At 51.6% G+C, this 17,071-nt stretch overlaps 1 protein-coding gene across 1 annotated transcript in view; it reads right to left on the bottom strand.

Moving 5' to 3' along the window:
• The window catches only part of efnb3b (ephrin-B3b), a 66,276-nt gene that overhangs the window by 1,710 nt on the left and 47,495 nt on the right, over nt 1-17,071 (bottom strand). Inside the window, exons 3-5 of the mRNA XM_029169501.3 lie at nt 9,144-9,236; nt 6,696-6,755; nt 1-2,808 (exon numbers count right to left, since the gene is read on the bottom strand). The exon at nt 1-2,808 is cut by the window's left edge and continues 1,710 nt beyond it. Coding sequence (XP_029025334.1) covers nt 2,381-2,808; nt 6,696-6,755; nt 9,144-9,236 — 581 coding nt within the window. The 3' untranslated portion in view covers nt 1-2,380. The remainder of the gene's footprint in view (nt 2,809-6,695; nt 6,756-9,143; nt 9,237-17,071) is intronic.

Here is a 17,071-nt window from a genome sequence, read left to right as displayed (position 1 = left end):
GAGTGTGGGTGAAAGTGTGCGTGCGAGGGCGCATTTTGCGGCGACAGCGAGCGGCAGCGGGACAAAATGTATGTCATTCAATGCAATCAGAAGGCATTTGTGACAGTCATTAAAAGGTGTGAAATGTGTGTCAGGCTGCGTGGGAGGGTGTGTGTCAAACGGAGGGAGACAGAGTGTACCGACGGGAGGTGGGTTCTGTCGTGTGTGTGTGTGTGTGGGGGGGGGGGGGGGGGGGGGGTGTCCAGAAGATGCATCTCAACACAAATGATGGCAGAAAAGAGGAGCAAATCTGAAACGTGCCACGTCACGTTAATGTAAAGTGTGACCGTGTGTGTGTGTGTGTGCGCGTGTGTGTGTGCGCGTGTGTGTGTGTGTGTGTGTGTGTGTGTGTGTGTGTGTGTGTGTGTGTGTGTGTGTGTGTGTGTGTGTGTGTGTGTGTGCGTGTGCGTGCGTGAGATGAGCTCTCTCCTGTTCCATAGTTTGAGTTCAACTCCTCCAGGATCCGTTTGGGTTTGCGTCGCCTCCATTCAGGGAGGCCCGAGCCCTTCTCTCCTTTTTGCCAGTTCATCTGCTCCCTCCATCCTTCCTTCCTTTCCTCGGGATCCTTCATCCCACACTCCTGCCGCTCCCGTCCTCCCCTCCCGTTCAGCTTCGTTTCCTTTAGTGTGCAATTCCTCCACAGTCCTTTCTTTCCTCGTCTCCCTCCCTCCCTCTCTTTTTTTTCACTTCAGCATTCAGACGCCGCTTTATTCCTCCTCCCCAGACAGCACTCTCTCTCTCTCTCGCCCTGTTCTTTTCGCTTTATTCTTCTTTTTCATTTCACCGCCCTCCCCTCCCCGCATTCCCCACCATCACTGCCCCCCCCCTGCCCCTCACTTCTTTTTACTTTTGCGTTTTAAAAAAAGCGTTTGGAAAAAGAAAAAAACTTTCATAGATGGTTCTACCTCAACACTTCCACAAACGAGGTCTAAACTTCAAAACTACAGCATAGTACAAGGAGCTATAAAAATATACACAGAGTTCAGAGACCCTAGAGGGGGAGGGAGGGGGGGAGGAGAGGAAGGGGAGGAGGGAGCGAATGAGAGAGGGAAGAGAGGAAGAGAGAAACAACCTCTGTTCACCGGGAAAATTAAAAAAGGGATTAAATTAATATACAGCGCAAAGGGAAAAGGAAACAAGGTCGTTCTAAGTTGTGACAAACAAAAACAGCAGATAAAAAATGCCTAGCAACAGAAGTGTAGTTTAACAAAGTGGGTAAAAATAATAAACAATAGAAAACAAAACATCTAGAAATTATTTACTGGATATTCATATATATAATCTATAAGTGTTGATAGCGATAAAAAAATCTCACTTTTTTGATATTCGCTCACTATTTTGTGTTTTGGTATTTAAGACAAGTCTAAAGAACCCACGCGTTCGCACACAAAGCATCCACACACGTACACACTCACACAAACTAAACCCCCACACAGACATATGCCAACTCATATGCAGACCGGCTGTAGTGAAGCACACTCACTGCACGCACACGTCTAATGTGGAGCAGCAGCGCCGGCAATTATTATCCGAGTCGTACGCGCACTCGCACGATCGCACACGCACGTTATTAAAATATACAAGATTCTGAGTGTCACCGATCGGTCGGACCTCCTCGGGCCGGGCCCGGTCGCGCGACCGTGGCCCGGGCTTGGTGATCGGAGTCCGAGGCCCCGGTTATCTCTGGAGAAACAAACAAAAAAAACAAACTAGAATCCTATTGGTGAGTTAGTGGCGGGGGCCGGTCTCTGATTGGCTGATCTGCTCTGAGGGGGGCGGTGCAGCGGGTGGGCAACCGTGGCCTCTGGGAAGCAGAGTTCTCCGGCGGCTATGGGGGTTCTCTCAGGGGTGTCTTTTGTTTTTAAGTTGTAGTTCTGTACTTTCTCGGTTTTCTTTTTTAAAACCTCTCGTCCCAACGTCGGGTCCGTGTTCCTAGAAAAGCAGCGTGTGGCACACACACACACACTGGGACAACGCTTTAATTCGTTGTGGGTGGGGCTTACAGAGCTCTGAGTGAACAAGAAGGGGGCACTCAGAGGCTCATGCCCCCTTGTTAGGGCCTTGTTAAGAAGGGCTACGTCCGGGTACGACACTGCCCTTAACACACACTTAGAGGCCCAGCTGTGTAGGGACCAGGGTGAGGTGGCTTATTTAGCTGTGGCCGGGGGTGTGGGCTCACAGGGCGCAGAGGGGGGTCCATAGGACAATAACGGTAGCATCGGGGGGTTTGGAGTCAGAGCTGTGACGGAAAGCTTTGCTGTGGCTTCGACTGGAGGAGGGGATTGGTGGCTAATGGGTGGAGAGCGGTGGGTGTGTCCAGTTGCCCGGAGCTGAAGCCGTTTCATACTTTGTAGTAGATGTTGGCCGGGCTCTGTGGCGGCATCTCCTGCACGATGTAGACAGGGTGCCCGTAGTCCCCGCTCACTTTCTCGTAGTGCGGGCAGTAGGCCGAGTCCGACGTCCGGAGGGGGATGATGATGTCGCTGGGCTCGGAGCCGTTGTTGTTGGAGCTGCTGATGCCCCCGCCGCCCCCCCGCTTGGGGCTGGTGAGGGAGGAGAGCGACAGCGGGGGGTGGTGGGTGTCCGAGTGCTTGGCGTGCCGCCGCCGGTAGCACACCACGCAGATCACGGCGGTCACCAGCAGCAGGAAGGCGGAGCCCCCGGCGGCGCCCGCGATCAGGGCGATGTTGGAGGGCTGGAGGGGCCCGTTCTCGCCCTCGCCCCCGAAGCCGCCGGATCCCCGGGACTGGGTGCCGTTGCTCGCGCCGCCTGAAAGACAGCACACGGTCATCCTGCGTTACAAGCCCAGCCGCGAGAATGCTCGTTAGATGAGCTTGAGCAATAACACGAGCGCCTCTCACCACTGGTGTTTGCATGAGACTTTAGGGGAACATACCAATCGTTCCGGCTCTGCACCACAGTGACATGACTAATGGCGCCGGTTGAGCTCAGCTAGCGAATGCTGCGGAGGCCGAACCCAGTGGAACGCGGGCGAGAATGTGGTGTAGCTCCCGGCAGCTTTTTTTATTGACAGTGAGTCCAATTCCCCAACTTCAACCACTGTATTTACTCCGCATGAAGAGATCCCGCCCCCTGATCTGCTTCCCGCACCGGACCAGCACCACGGGCCCTCCCGCCTGTCTGTTTATCAAGCTGTCTGTCTGTTTATTAACCCGTCTGTCTCACTACCTCTCGAATCGTCAGTTGATTGCTGCCTCCGGCTGAAACCTAAGATCTTCACAGCCTCGGAGCTCACAGTTCTCCTCTGTGGGAGGCCGGGTCAGAACTCAGCAGGTGGACGACGGTCAGGGGTTGCGTGTGCGTGTTTGTGTGGCCCCGGCACCGGGCCGTGTGAAAGTCTGTGGCGAACTGGTTAGGACCGGTAATGCAAGTCGCTGCTTTTCAGCCTATTGGATTGGTCCATCATTATTCTTGGCACACGTCCCCCCCTTCTCCCTCTCCGTGCTGCGTCTCCTCCACTTCCTCGCCCTCCCTCGCTCCGCCGTTCTCTCTATCTTTGGGTTATTGTGGCTTTAATGACCCACCTCGCAACACAAAGACACGCACGGCGAGCGCACACAAGCGCGGACGCAAGCGCGAGGCCACCCATGGCGCCGGACTGCCTGGCAATGCCGGACGTCGATTACACTCCTTTCTCCACCTCCCGCTTTCTTCCTTCCTCCATTAAGGCAGCATCCCTCATTCTCCAGCTCCATTATGAGTGCCGCCTCTCACCGGCTCGCTTTATTATATCCTCTTCCTTTACCTCACCACCTCCTTGTCCTCAACCCGTTTTCCAATTCTGTCCTCCTTTCCCCCCAAAACCACAGAAGTTCACTCTTTAATGCCGACCCTTCTCACCGTGCCCCTGTTTCTGATTTCATTAGGTGGATTTCACCTTGAGAGAGACCTGACCAGCAGGTCAGGAATCCACAGAAGTCAAGGTAAAACACACATTTCCACTGGGTTCAGGCTCCTGCAGGAGCGGGGAAGCTTTTCTAGAGATGCTTCCACTAAACTGTGGCACAAGTTAAATGCAAATTTTCCAAATCATGATGAAAGTGTGAATCATCAACAACCTTTACATGAATACATTCTAGAAGATGTGACAAGTTTACATAATTAGCACCACTAACTCTGATGCATCGTGGCATTTCGTCGCCGCTTCCCACGTAAGATGACAGTTGTTTTCTCCTCATGAATTAATTTGCCTCTTCCCGTCTGCGCGCACCGTGTGGCGTTTTATGGGATGCCAGGGCGACGCCGGAGCGCCCGGATGTGCCCCTGAAGGGCCCCTGCGTGCAGCTACTTTGCACTCGCGTAAAGTCCTGACACTGCTTCTTTTTGCTTTGTGTGTTTCTAACGGAGCGACGACGTGACGCGAATGCGACAGCGGGCGACGCAGAAGCAGCGAGTTCCGTCTCCTCTATCACCTGAGACAGGAACGACGCTGGCTTTTTACATTTCTGTCAGTTTCGGGAAAAAAAGCACCAAGTGCACTAGAAAAAGCAGCTGAAATTCAGATTATGTCGCTGTCATAACCAGACACCAGTGCAATATAAAGTAGCCACATCTTCCTTTTTATGTGAATGTACACAGAGGGTTATTGGAAGCGTGTGGCCTATGTTTAAAGAACATTTAATCTGCTCTGAGATGTTCCCCGGTTCCCTGAACGCATCTGGACGTTTCCCCAGCGAGCTGCATGTGCGAAGGCAAACACACACGCTGACTCTTCCTTCTTCACCCCACCACATAATGCGGGTGATGCAGTGTGGTGATCTCCGCTGTGTCGTGTCACGGCTCCTTCATGCTCTGCCCTCGCTGAAATCGAGCCGGGTTTCTCCCCGCGTGGAAGCGCCTCCGACTCCCGCCGCGCTCCCCGTGTGTGAAAGTAAAACCCGTCGCAAGCGTCCGGACACGATTCTCCCGACTCTGCCTGGAGATTATATGTGAAATCAGCTCCTGACTGCCGCACTGGCTGTTTGCGTCTACTGCTGCCGGGCTTCGCTATCTGATCGCAGAGCGAAAACACCACTTCACAATAAAAGTCACCGTCTGGTGAGAACTGATGAAAAGATACCAAAATGTCTGAATATTGCTGAGCTTGGCCTCTTCATTCCAGGCTTTAGGCCATTAGTGCACATTCAGTCAGGCTGCAGTTTGTGTTTGCACCATACGTACAACTGTTACCCAAGCCCATGTCTGAATCTAATGATTATGTCTCAGATCCGTTGTTAGAAGAGGCATCTTTTTATTTCCTGCAATATTTATAGACAGTTTATCTTCAGTGGATATCGGAGATTCTCTAAGCGCCATAAAGAGTAAGTTAAGAGCGCGTGTTTGCAATTTGACTGAATTATGAATGAGATGAAGCGATTTAATGTGCCGCAAATAATATCAACTGGGTGACAGGGGGAAAAATTGAATGAGAAAAAAAAAAATCTAATGCAGATGCTGTTCACAGAACATATCTGCTCTGAGTGTTATCTGTTCACATCTCATATCCCGATAATGTATCTGTATTTGTTTACATCCCTAGAGAGGATCAGATGAGACAAACAAACAAAAGACAATCTATCCGAATCTGAATACCCAGCAACACTCGCAGTTATTAGCCGAGATCATTTCAAGTGTATTCACGGGAGGATTGGAAATTCTAGCATTACTGCTGCGTCAAAACAATTATTTTAGATATGTGGTTACATGTGCGCTAACGCGTCCGCGACGGAGAGCCGAGGATGTGTAAAATCCCTAATTATGCGCCCGATGTAAATCACTCTCCCAGCATCGCTCGCCTCGTCTTCGTGGAACGACGCCGCCGCTCGCTTCACACGTACGCTTCTCACCTACGCGAGGTATGGACGCGCCACCGGCGGACGCGCAACTGCATCAATTCACGCGTTTGGGTGCAGCGCGCAGACAAACAGGAAGGGGGGGGGGGGGGACATCTGGGAGAGAGGGAGTGGGTGCGACAGCCTCCCTCCATCTCCTTGTTGTGGTCACTCTCTGCTTTTCAATAATTCTCCTCTTTCTCTCCCCTCATCTTTCTGTAATTCTCGTCTTTCTCGTCCTTCATTTCAAAGTCTCTCTCTCTCTCTCTCTCTCTCTCTCTCTCTCTCTCTCTCTCTCTCGCGCGCGCTTTCTCCCCGTCGCTCACTTTCGATGGAAGTTCCAGAATCCAGGCCGCCCCAAACTAATGACAATAATAACTCTCTGAAATGTCGCCGCCGGTCGAGCCCTCTCTCTCTCTCTCTCTCTCACCCTCACTCTCTCCCCCTCCCACTGCTCTCTCTCCCTTTCTCCTCCTGCGTCTTTCTTCCTCCCTCCTTTTCTTGTCCTTCTCCCAAGGCAGCTATTAGCCATCCATTCCCCGCCTGCGGCACTTAGCTTAGCCGGGCAGGGCGGAGAGGGACAGAGAGCAAGAGAGACAAAGAGAGAGAGAGAGAGAGAGAGAGAGGGGGAGACGGAAAGATATGGAATTAAATAGAGAGATTCACAGATGTCACCGCTGCACATTCTCCATCTGTCGCCCTCTCCCTCCCGCTCCCCGCCTCTCTCTGCCGTTTTATCTCGCAGCCTCTCGCAGGCTTCCTTCCCCTCCATCCATTTTGCGGATGGATCCGCCGTGGGTCGTCTCCGCTCGCTCTACTACTCACCTGGGTTTCTGCTGGTGGTGCGTCCTGCTGGCTCCTTCTTCGGAGGCAATCCATACGGGCCTGCGGAGGAAACAGTGAGAGTGGGATGAGCTGCCTGGCAAAAAAAAGAAATGAATAAATAAAGAGGCCAAACTGTTCATCTGTAGCAGATAAGGCTCTCAGGGCTGAAACCAATAAGTGACATTAACAAACAGAGAGGCAGCCAGAAAGGAAAGCAGAGACAGAGGAGCTTCAATAAAGGCTTCCCTCCCTTCCAGTCCCATTATGGGAGAGCACATATTGATTGGGCTGCGATGTGCTGTCTATGAGCACTTTTCCATTTGTTTGAATGGGAAACTAAAGAGAGAGGCCGCTTGGCGTTTTGGCCAGAATGAGTTTACGCAGGGCCATAACGGCTTGTAATCTGTAGTTGCTAAATCAGGCCATCTGTCTAGCGAGCCCTCAGTAATGGTGATGGCATTAAAGTGCATTTACGTGACACATGCAAACGCACGCACACACACACACACACACACACACACACACACACACACACACACACACACTCACACACACACGCTGTTCTCGTGGCTGAAAGAGATGGTTCAGAAAGCACTAATTTCATTTGTGTCTGGCGTGCGGCCGACACTGGGCTGCAGGAGGATCTCATGTTGGAAGAGGACTTATTACAGCTCTGCCTTTCAAAAGAAGCTGTGCCGCAGGTCATTGCAGAGGGAGAGCGAAATAGATAAAACCGTGGGGCGCCTATGGATGAAAGTGCACCGGGAGCCCGCAAGAACACACACCGCATCGCGCCTGTGCACAACAACTCCGCGCCTGTGTGTGCACAGCTGTCAACCCGTATATACTGACATTTAGAGGAGTGTATGGCTATTGGCTGGCGGCTCCCTCGTGAGAGCCCACCAAACAGAAGTTAGGGGCGGTGCTGTCTGGATCAATAGGAACCGCTGTGTGGTCGGAGGAGGCCAGCGGAGGGAGGTTCATGTGCAATGTGTGTTGGAGGGACAGAAAGGAAGCAAGGAGAATAAAATGAGAGACGACAGGTCGTGTGTGTGCATGTGTGTGTGTGTGTGTGTGTGTGTGTGTGTGTGTGTGTGTGTGTGTGTGTGTGTGTGTGTGTGTGTGCCAAATCTCATCAGAGATCACCATGAGGCGGCACGTCGCTTATTTAGACGACAAACAACACAGACGTGACCTTTCAGCCACACAGCAGATAAGACAGAGAGACAGAGGAAGAGAGAGAAAATAACATGGAGAGAGAGGCGCGCGCGGAGAGATGACCGGCGTGAGAGCTGAAAAGGAGGTGATGAGGACAGGGAGGAAGGGAATTTGAAAAGGAAGCGAGCAGCGCGGCTTTAATGAAAAGGCTGAGGGAACAGAAGCAATGAAGGAGTGGCGCAAAGACAAATAGAGGGAAGGAGGAGAAAAGACGATGAGATGAGAGGAAACGAAAGGTGACAAAAAAAAGACGGGAGAGCATTTTGGAGCTGCACAGAGTCGGGCAGTAGCGCTGGAGAGAGGCTGGAGGAAGGCAGCGCTTCCATCGCCCCGGTGGTGAAAGAGCCGAGGGAGAAGGAAGTGAGAGCGTGGGTGGTGGTGCTGCTATTGAGCGGAGCTGACTGCGCTGATGCTATGGGCCGATAGAGGAGCCGCACGGCGCTTTGCTGAAGAGCACCTCCACTGCACCGGGCCCGATAACACAAACGGGCTAAGGAGGCGTGTTTGTGTGCGAGGTGGGGCGTTTGAAGGACAGGTGCCCATTATGCCCAGGAATGTGCAGCTCGGTGCAAACGCTTAAACGGGCTTTTTTCTTTTAACGTCTGCATGCGAGGGTCAATGCACGACCCATTTCCCAAACAACTGCAGCTATGAGTCATTAAAAACCACCAAGTGTGGCCTTTAACGCTGAAAGGGCTCGTTTTGTTGTCGCGCTCGGTGGCAGGTCTGCGTGCGGGGAAACGCCATCGGGTCCCGGCCCGCCTGTAACGTACGCGCTGTGTGTGTGTGTGTGTGTGTGTGTGTGCGTCTCAGCGTGCGAGTGTGTGTCCAGCGTGAGTCAGTAGTAGTTAAAAGGCAAAGTGAGGAGGGAGTCAACAGGGCTCATTAGAGCTGACTGATCCCACACTTCTCCACTGTTCTCACCACTTAACGAGTCCTAATATGCTCAGCGAGAACAGGCGTGTGTGTGTGCGTGTGTGTGTGTGTGTGTGTGTGTGTGTGTGTGTGTGTGTGTGTGTGTGTGTGTGTGTGAGGCAACAAAGAGGCAGATAAGAGAGATGGTTGAAGAGTGGATGAGGCTGCGTGTCAGATAAGGTGCCGTAATGAACGTGTACTGTACAGATTCGGTGAACTGGAACCAGTGTGTGATAGTCAGGCCAGTGTATGGTGGTCTCAGGCGTTGTCCATACGTGTGGGAGGCTTGAGAGACAGGACGGCGAGAGGACTTACTCTGTCCCACTTTCAGGACCACCTTCATGCCTTGCGTGGCACACACTCCACCTCTCATGCTGTCCAGGCCTTGGCGGGTCCCATCAGACGTAGCTGGAGGGAAAGGAAGGCACGGAATTAGCCATGTAGCATGTGGCTCACACACACACGCACGCACGCACACACACACACGCACGCACACACACACACACACACACACACACACACACACACACACACACACACACACACACACACACACACACACACACTGGTGAAGCCACACAAACTACAGCGTCTGCTCATATGGTCAAACCACTGCAGAGTCGTCCGTCGAGTGACATTTGCAGAGGCAGCGATTTAAAACTCCACCAGAAGCTCTGAAATGTCAAACTGCGAGGCAGCAGCACTTTAATAAGTCCTCATTTAGCAGCGCGTTGAAATTTATTAATGCCCCCGCTGCGCCGCGCCCGACGCCGCCGCTGCCGCCCGCCTGCGATCGCAGCTCGGGCCGGAGGAAAGGCCCGAGACTGGAAGGTGGAAAAGAGAGAGAGTGACGGTAATCTAATCAGAGGCGTATATGAAAAAAATGGAGCCCCTGAGATAGAAAGCATGACACGGAGAGAAACGCAACCTGACAGCAGACTGTGGTCAATGAGGTAACGCTCACACCCCATTACCAATGTCACTCTGCCTTTGTTAAATTATGAGAATTAAAGAGAATTCCTGATGCGAGAAGCAGGGACTGATGAGGACTGTTAATGCAGCCGCTGGAGGATCTGATACGAATCTGTAAGATGTGAACTCTCCGCCAGGACGATTCGATCGGGAGCAGCCGAGGTGCGATGTCACATTTCAAAATCAGCATCCTGACCTGTTCACGGAGCCGACAGGCGTATTTGCGGCGAGGCTTTCGAGGAGGCCGGAGGAAGTCGAGCAGCGCCGATAAAGTGCAGGGGCGACGAGGGGACGTGCGAGAGAGCACAGATCCCTGTAAAACCCGAACACTTCGCCTCACATAAAGCCTGCCGGCGAATGCGTTAAAGATCACCGGCGTGCAGGTCGCAGAGGCTGCGGGAGGAGGAAGGAGCCGCTTCGGGCCGGGACGGGCGGAACCATAAAAAAAATAGAGGGACTGGAATATGAGCGAGCGAGAGAGAGAGAGAGAGGAGGAAGAGGAGGAGGTGAAGGGTGAAGGGAGGACAAGTGAGAATGGCACCTCTGCGGCTGACGCCCCATCAGCTGTGCAGCCAGTAACAATCCTTCATACGCATTAACGATCCACAGCCACGCACGACGTCTGGCTGCACATTTAAAGCCACACTTTCTGACTGATGTGCTCGAGAAAAAAAACAAAAACAGCAGCAAATGTATTCTTCCTTCCACCAAACACCCTGCGCACCACCCGTCTATCCTTATTTTCTCCATTATAGCCCCCAGGGCTAACCCTCACCTCTTCTCTTTAAAAAAAAAAAATAAGAAATCATTTTCCCCCTGCCACTTTGCTTCAGGCTATAGATTAGCCTGTCTGAAGCGAAACAGAGAGGGAAGGATGGCGGACGAGCGAGAGGGAGAGAGAGAGGGAGGGAGGGAGACGCGGAGGTGTGAAAAAGAGGCAGCTTTACTTCCAACACCTCCCTCCGTCTCTCCTTCCATCCCTGCAGGATGCTGAGTGTGAAAGCAGGAGGAGGAGAGAAGCAGGCGGAGGTCAAGGCGAGCAGCAGTATGGTGGGAAAGCGAGCAGACAGGCGCGGATGAAGGGACGTATAAACAGGTTTAAATAAAGGCCTGCGAGAAAGTTCCGCCGCGGCTCGTTGTGCTGCAGGACCCACTCGCGAAGCCGACTTGTCTCTGTCTGTGAGGGCTTTGTAGTATTTACTGCTCCGCTAATGTGGGAGGAAAATTAAATTTATTTTAATGAAGTTAAAATAAATAGAAAGTAGCGAAGTGTGCCAAATTAAGAGCAGCCCTAGTTTGATCAGAGCCTAATTGTTTCAATGAAATAATACATTTTCGGTGAGTTAAATATCTCTGAATGCTCAGGATTTGTGTTTAGGTTGCTCTGGTGTGATTAAGTGCTTCAGTAGGTGGATTCACGAATGATGTGGTTACCCCACACACACACACACACACACAAACCACAAACACACACGCTGCACAGCAACGGACAGACCCACAAACAGGACACAAATCCTTGACATGCAAACGCTGATCCAATGCTGCACACACACACACACACACACACACACACACACACACACACAAACACACTCCATTTTGACATGTCTGATCGCTGAGAACATTGATTTCACGGCTTCATTAAAATATTTACAACTTCGTAATTAATTTCATATGTGAGTAGTTTCTGGGATCAGTTCAGCATCATATTGAATATTCATGACACAAATTTTCTTCCTGTTTCATCAGGGGAAGTCAGGAACACACAGTAAACAATGAACCTTGTCTAGTTATCCATTATTATCAATACTATTTTTTTTATTACTGTTGTTGTTGTTGTTGTGTATTAACCATTGTGAATCAGTAAAAATTACTGAAACTATTTGCATTAACTGCTATTTTAACAGTTTTATACTAAACTGTATATACAAAAGTATTTATAAACAAAATACTTCAACTGAACTACGTAACATCTATTTTTTTAACATAATCAATTATATATTACTTTCCTGCGGCTTCACCAAAATACTTAAAATGCTAAAGAATGAAAATGAATAATAAATCCTCTCAGTCTCAGTTTTCCCAAACTACCTTAACAATCTAAAAGATTTAATAACAGTCTCGGAAACGTTGTTCATCGTTTGCTAAATAAAACATACACCTTCATACAAAAAACACAGCGCAGACACAGAGGAGACTCCACGCTTTCAGCCTCTAGGACAAAAAGGGGCCGATCCTAAACGTGGGCCGAGTGTCGCAGCTTGGACGGAGCGCAGGGACGACGGCATAAATGCCACTAACCGATCAGACGGGGAAAGGAGGAGAGCAGTGATTTCCCAGAGTAATAACTGCTGATACATGAAGGAGGACAAGAAGGTGACAGGAGACGAGGGAGGTGAGGAAGATGAGGGCGAAGAAAGTGGGAGGAGGTCGTGCAGGGAAGCGAGGCACAGAGACTGATTGCCTGTGACAAGCTGTTGGTGATATGATGGGGACAGGAGACTATGTGAGACGATAGAGATGACCTCCAGCCCGCAGGAGGTGGGGGGGGTGGGGGGGCGAGAGACAAGATTAATAGAGGGAGAGAGAGGGAAAGTGATGGAACAAAGAAAAGTAGAGAAGTTAAAAACAGAAAGTAAGGAAAGAGTTTAAATGACATGATAGATAGCGCGGAGGTAAAAGACTCTAATGTCTCCATTATGGAAAAGTGGAGCAGTAATGGATACAAAGAAGAGGGAGACACAAAGGCAGACACAGACTGAGAGCACGAGAGCAAAATTGAACCAGGAGAGCTTCGGCAAATGTGATTTTGCAAATGCAAGCTTTTTTTTTTTTTTTTTTTTTTTTTAAACCATCATAATCAACAGGTCACAAATATCACAAAGGCAATTTTTGTTAAAACACTGAACTGTATCACCATAAATCCTCTTAAATCCATTAGACTTGTTACGCGTGACACTATTTTTGGGGGGGGGGTTCTCAATTTCACAGGAACAAAGCCAACAAAGAGATCACGGCTGCTTTGTCCTTGGTTCCAACAAATACACAGAGGCTCCACCTTCAGGTGCCGCTCGGTCGCCAAACAGCGAGAATGCCGCAGGTTCCCCTGCGCGCGATGGAGGAGGAGATATCGCGGTGGAAATAATCACGGAACATCTGTGAAATCCTGATGAGAGACGCAGATGAGAGCGGGCGAGATGGGGATGATGTCAGGGACGGGCGCGCTTCGCATCTCTCCCGCCGCACGCGGGGATAAGCGAGCGGGGAGGAGTGAGGAGAGCGATTTGGGAGGAGATAAGAGGGGAAGGAAACGGTGAGACGGCGTGGGAGAGGGGGGGGGGGGGGGGGGGGTGATGAGTAATTGAGACAATGATCAGCAGTGATGGAGGGGGGGGGTGCGAAGCGCCAGAGGACGGGGGAGAGGAAGGGCGTCGCTCCGCCGCCCTCGTGCAGCGGGAGAGCGCGAGCGAGAGGCGGAGGAAGTGGAAGAACGTAATTAATGAAATGATCTCGCAGTCAGCTTCAATCAGAGCGCGCGGCGCTGCGGCTCCGCGCGCTCCGCTCCGCAGACCGGATCGCGCGGCGCGGCGGCTGGGAGTCTCTGCGCGCGTCCCGTCTTATTAGCAGGGTCAGCGCGGGGCCAGGCCTCCATCAGCGCCGCTGACGTCGCCCCCACCGTTACGTAAACGCCGCCGGACTCGCGCAGCGCCCCGCCCCGCCCCGCCCCGCCCGTCGGCCCAGGAGCCGCTCGCTATGCAAAACGAGCCCATTTGCATTAAAACGCGGCCCAGACGTCGGCGTTGCCTCCCTCGCTCCGTGAACAGCCGCCGTTATGTTCCGCGCGCACACGGTGTTTACTCTGAGTCACATTCCACCGCTCAGAGTCAGGAAAGGTGTTGTTTTACTGCGTCGTGTCGCTGACTTCCAGCTCAAATAAATGTGCTTAGACGCCGTGGTCATTGTCCAGACTCCTCTCAGAACGACACGAGTCTCCGAAGTCAAGCAAAAAAAAAAAAAGTTTTGCATTGTACACAAATGAACTGTGAGTCATAAAAAAAAAATACAATGTGCCACAACTGGGTCATTGTTATCTAATCTTCAGGCCCTGTCATGTTGTTTGTAACCTGACAGGCGAAACTCGGGGCGAAGAAATCTGCAAATCCTTCACTGCTGCTTTACAAGCTTGAAGCTGTGAGCACAAGGTAGAAACGAAATGTGACAGACATGAGCTCGGCAACATTTTCATCAGCCCCGGCTGGTGTCATGCAATGGGGACATGCCACACACACGCACACACACACACACGCACACACACACAAACACACTGTGCCTATTATAATTTGATACAATGCAAATGTGTTTTATGTGTTTTATTTACATTTTATTTGAAGCTGACAGGAGACATAACGCACACAGCGAGGCGAAGGTCAGCGAAGCCCACGGCTCCATTTTTTCCCAGGGCTCCCGAGCAGATTAGTGTCACCTGTGTCGCTGTTAAATTTAAAGTTAGGACTTGTGCGACCGGAGCCATCGGCGCGCTGCTGTCGCGTATAAACACAGTGTGAGCTGCCGCAGCGCAGCGGCTGTAGCGCACACGCTTCAATTACACACGCATGCACCGAGTGCAAAGAGGGAGCGCGTCCTCCGCTGACAGCTAGATTAAAGGGAGCCACAACGGGAATGTGGTGCGTGGCAAACAAAAAAAAGAGCTCATTATAAAAAAGCTCAGAATAAAAAGTTCCGGCGGCGAAGCTGGCTCACGGTTCCGGCCTGTGGCGCGTGACGGCTCTGCAGCCGCGTCACGAGTGCGTCGGGTCCACAAACGCAGATGCGACGTGAAAGACGTGAGTGGGTGCTTTCGTGCCGCTCCCGGCGCTCGCCCGTCAGAGCGATCCGGCCCAAAACCAGCGTGTTACTTCACAGCCAGCTTTGCGTCCAAAGTCCAACGGTTAGTTCCACTAGTTTGGATTTTGGAACCGCAGTCTCCAGACGCGGCCACAGAACTAAGTTTGTCACTTAGGTGGACCGTGTGTGTGTGTGTGTGTGTGTGTGTGTGTGTGTGTGTGTGTGTGTGTGTGCGTGTGTGTGTGCGCGTGCAGGGCCTGGGGGGGTGGGATTTACTGATGCCTTCCTGTTTAAATTTGTACTTTCTCTCCCTTCAGAGGCTCGGTGTGTGTCATCTCGATGATGAAGAGCACATAACCTGATCCCCGCTCCCTGGAGGGGCAGCTGAAGGATTCATTCTGTCTCCGCGTCCCCGCTCCCCTTCAAAAAACCCTGAGTCTTGCCAGTGAAATTTCCTGTAACTAAAAACGTCTTCATAAATCTCCTACGCTGCTTTAATAACCTGGCTATGACGCATTAATGAACTATCACAAGCCATTACCCCGTCGCGGCGGCGAGGAGGGGAGGAGGCATTAAGTTGTGTACTGAAACAGAACAGGCTTTATTTTAACTCCCCCCATCACAAAAAAAGAACGAAAGAAAAACAGCGGCGGGGTATTATTTTCACATTCCCCTTCAAAAACACAATGTGCCATTACTTCCAACATGGCGTGAGGTTTTCCAAAGTTGGTTTTCTGCAGAGGGAGCACATTCTCAGCCCCATTGTTGCAGACAAAGGCCCAGTGTTGCCTGTGTTGTGGCAGCACTTGATCCACAAACGGGACCAGCTACAAACAGGTAGAGCACGAAGACGGCGCCGCGCGAGCGGCTCGGACGCGGTGCTGAGGCGCAGCAGGATCCAGCGTTTAGGGGTGCTTTGTTACTATGGCGACCGATGACTTACTTTTCAGCAGTTTTTACAGAAAAGAACATTTAATGTGACCCGTGCGATACTGAAAGGGCAAGATAAATCAAATTACTTCACTACCTAAAGTGCAGGAGCAGATTAAAGACGTATTTCTCATTTCTTCTGGCAGCAAATTGGCTGATTTCTGATGGGAATTCGCCGTAATTTGTATTTTATAATAATGTGATTTAAAAATGCAGGCGAGTCTGACATTTAGGTAAAAGCATGATTGAATAAGCCTAAACTTGCTAATGCAATCAGCGCAGTTTGAGCTCGCTCCTCGCTCCCTGCACCGCTTTGTGGGAGACGCGGCCGGAGGTGAAGGGCTCAGGGCCGAACGCTGGGAGACTGTGGTCCCAGTCACAGGGCGAAGTCACATGACGCGTCTCATGCTGGCCAGTCACACACACACACACATGCACACACACACGCACACACACACACGCACACACACACATGCATGCACACATACACACACGCACGCACGCACACACGCACGCACGCACACACACACACACACACACACACACACACACACACACACACACACACACACACACACACACACACACACACACACACAGGCCCCTAACATACATACATTCACACGCAGACAATGCACGAGGGGCAGAATGATCTCATGTCTTCGCTTGCGTGCGGCTGATCCCTCCTGTGCGCTCCATGACATTTTAATTCTCAGCAGTCATTCTCGTTCTATATCACCCCCCCCTCCCTCCCCCCTTCCTTCCCTCTGTCGCGTCGTGTTTCCATGTGCACTTGGAAGGTGGGCAGCTCAGAATCACATCATATTAACCCCAGTAGTGACACACACACACACACACACACCAAACTGGGCCACGGCACAGCAGCAGCACCCCCCACCCCCTCCTCCACCTACAGCCTGTCAGAAGTCTGCACGGGGGGGGGGCTGCAGGGAGGAACACACCTGATGCTACAGTGCGTCTGACACGCACGCACGCGGGCGCCAGCTGCCGGGACAGAGGATCCCATCGCTCGTGACGCGCCCGCTGCCGTGTCGCGGTTCAGCTCTGAGGCGGTGAGATAAAAACGTCGGCGGAGGCCTGGGAAAACGCTTCCGCTCGGACAAATCCATAGCGTGATTTATCGGACGGGCTGCGAGTGCACAAACGGGAGCGGAGGTGTGGGCGCGTGGCGAGCGTGGGTGTGGGCGCGTGTCACCTCATACGTCTAAGTGCTCGAGGCAAAGGTCAGGACTGTTCACGCAGGCCATTTAGCATCTAATCCTACAGTTCATTATCCGGCCTCTGTATTAATAAACAATCAGCCCGACAACGATTCAGCCGCACTGCACTGAATCATTATCGCTTGGCCACTATTCATCATTATCAGCACTATTCATTTAATTGACCCGCTGCCTATTCCTGCCATAGCATCTAATTTATGGCCAAACAAGGACAAAACATTACTCACCGACAGCAAACTCATTTGGAATGTATTA

The sequence above is a fragment of the Betta splendens genome, chromosome 2 (assembly GCF_900634795.4).
Source record: "Betta splendens chromosome 2, fBetSpl5.4, whole genome shotgun sequence".
NCBI classification, from domain to species: Eukaryota; Metazoa; Chordata; class Actinopteri; order Anabantiformes; family Osphronemidae; genus Betta; species Betta splendens.
This window is presented reverse-complemented; position numbering and strand designations above follow the sequence as displayed.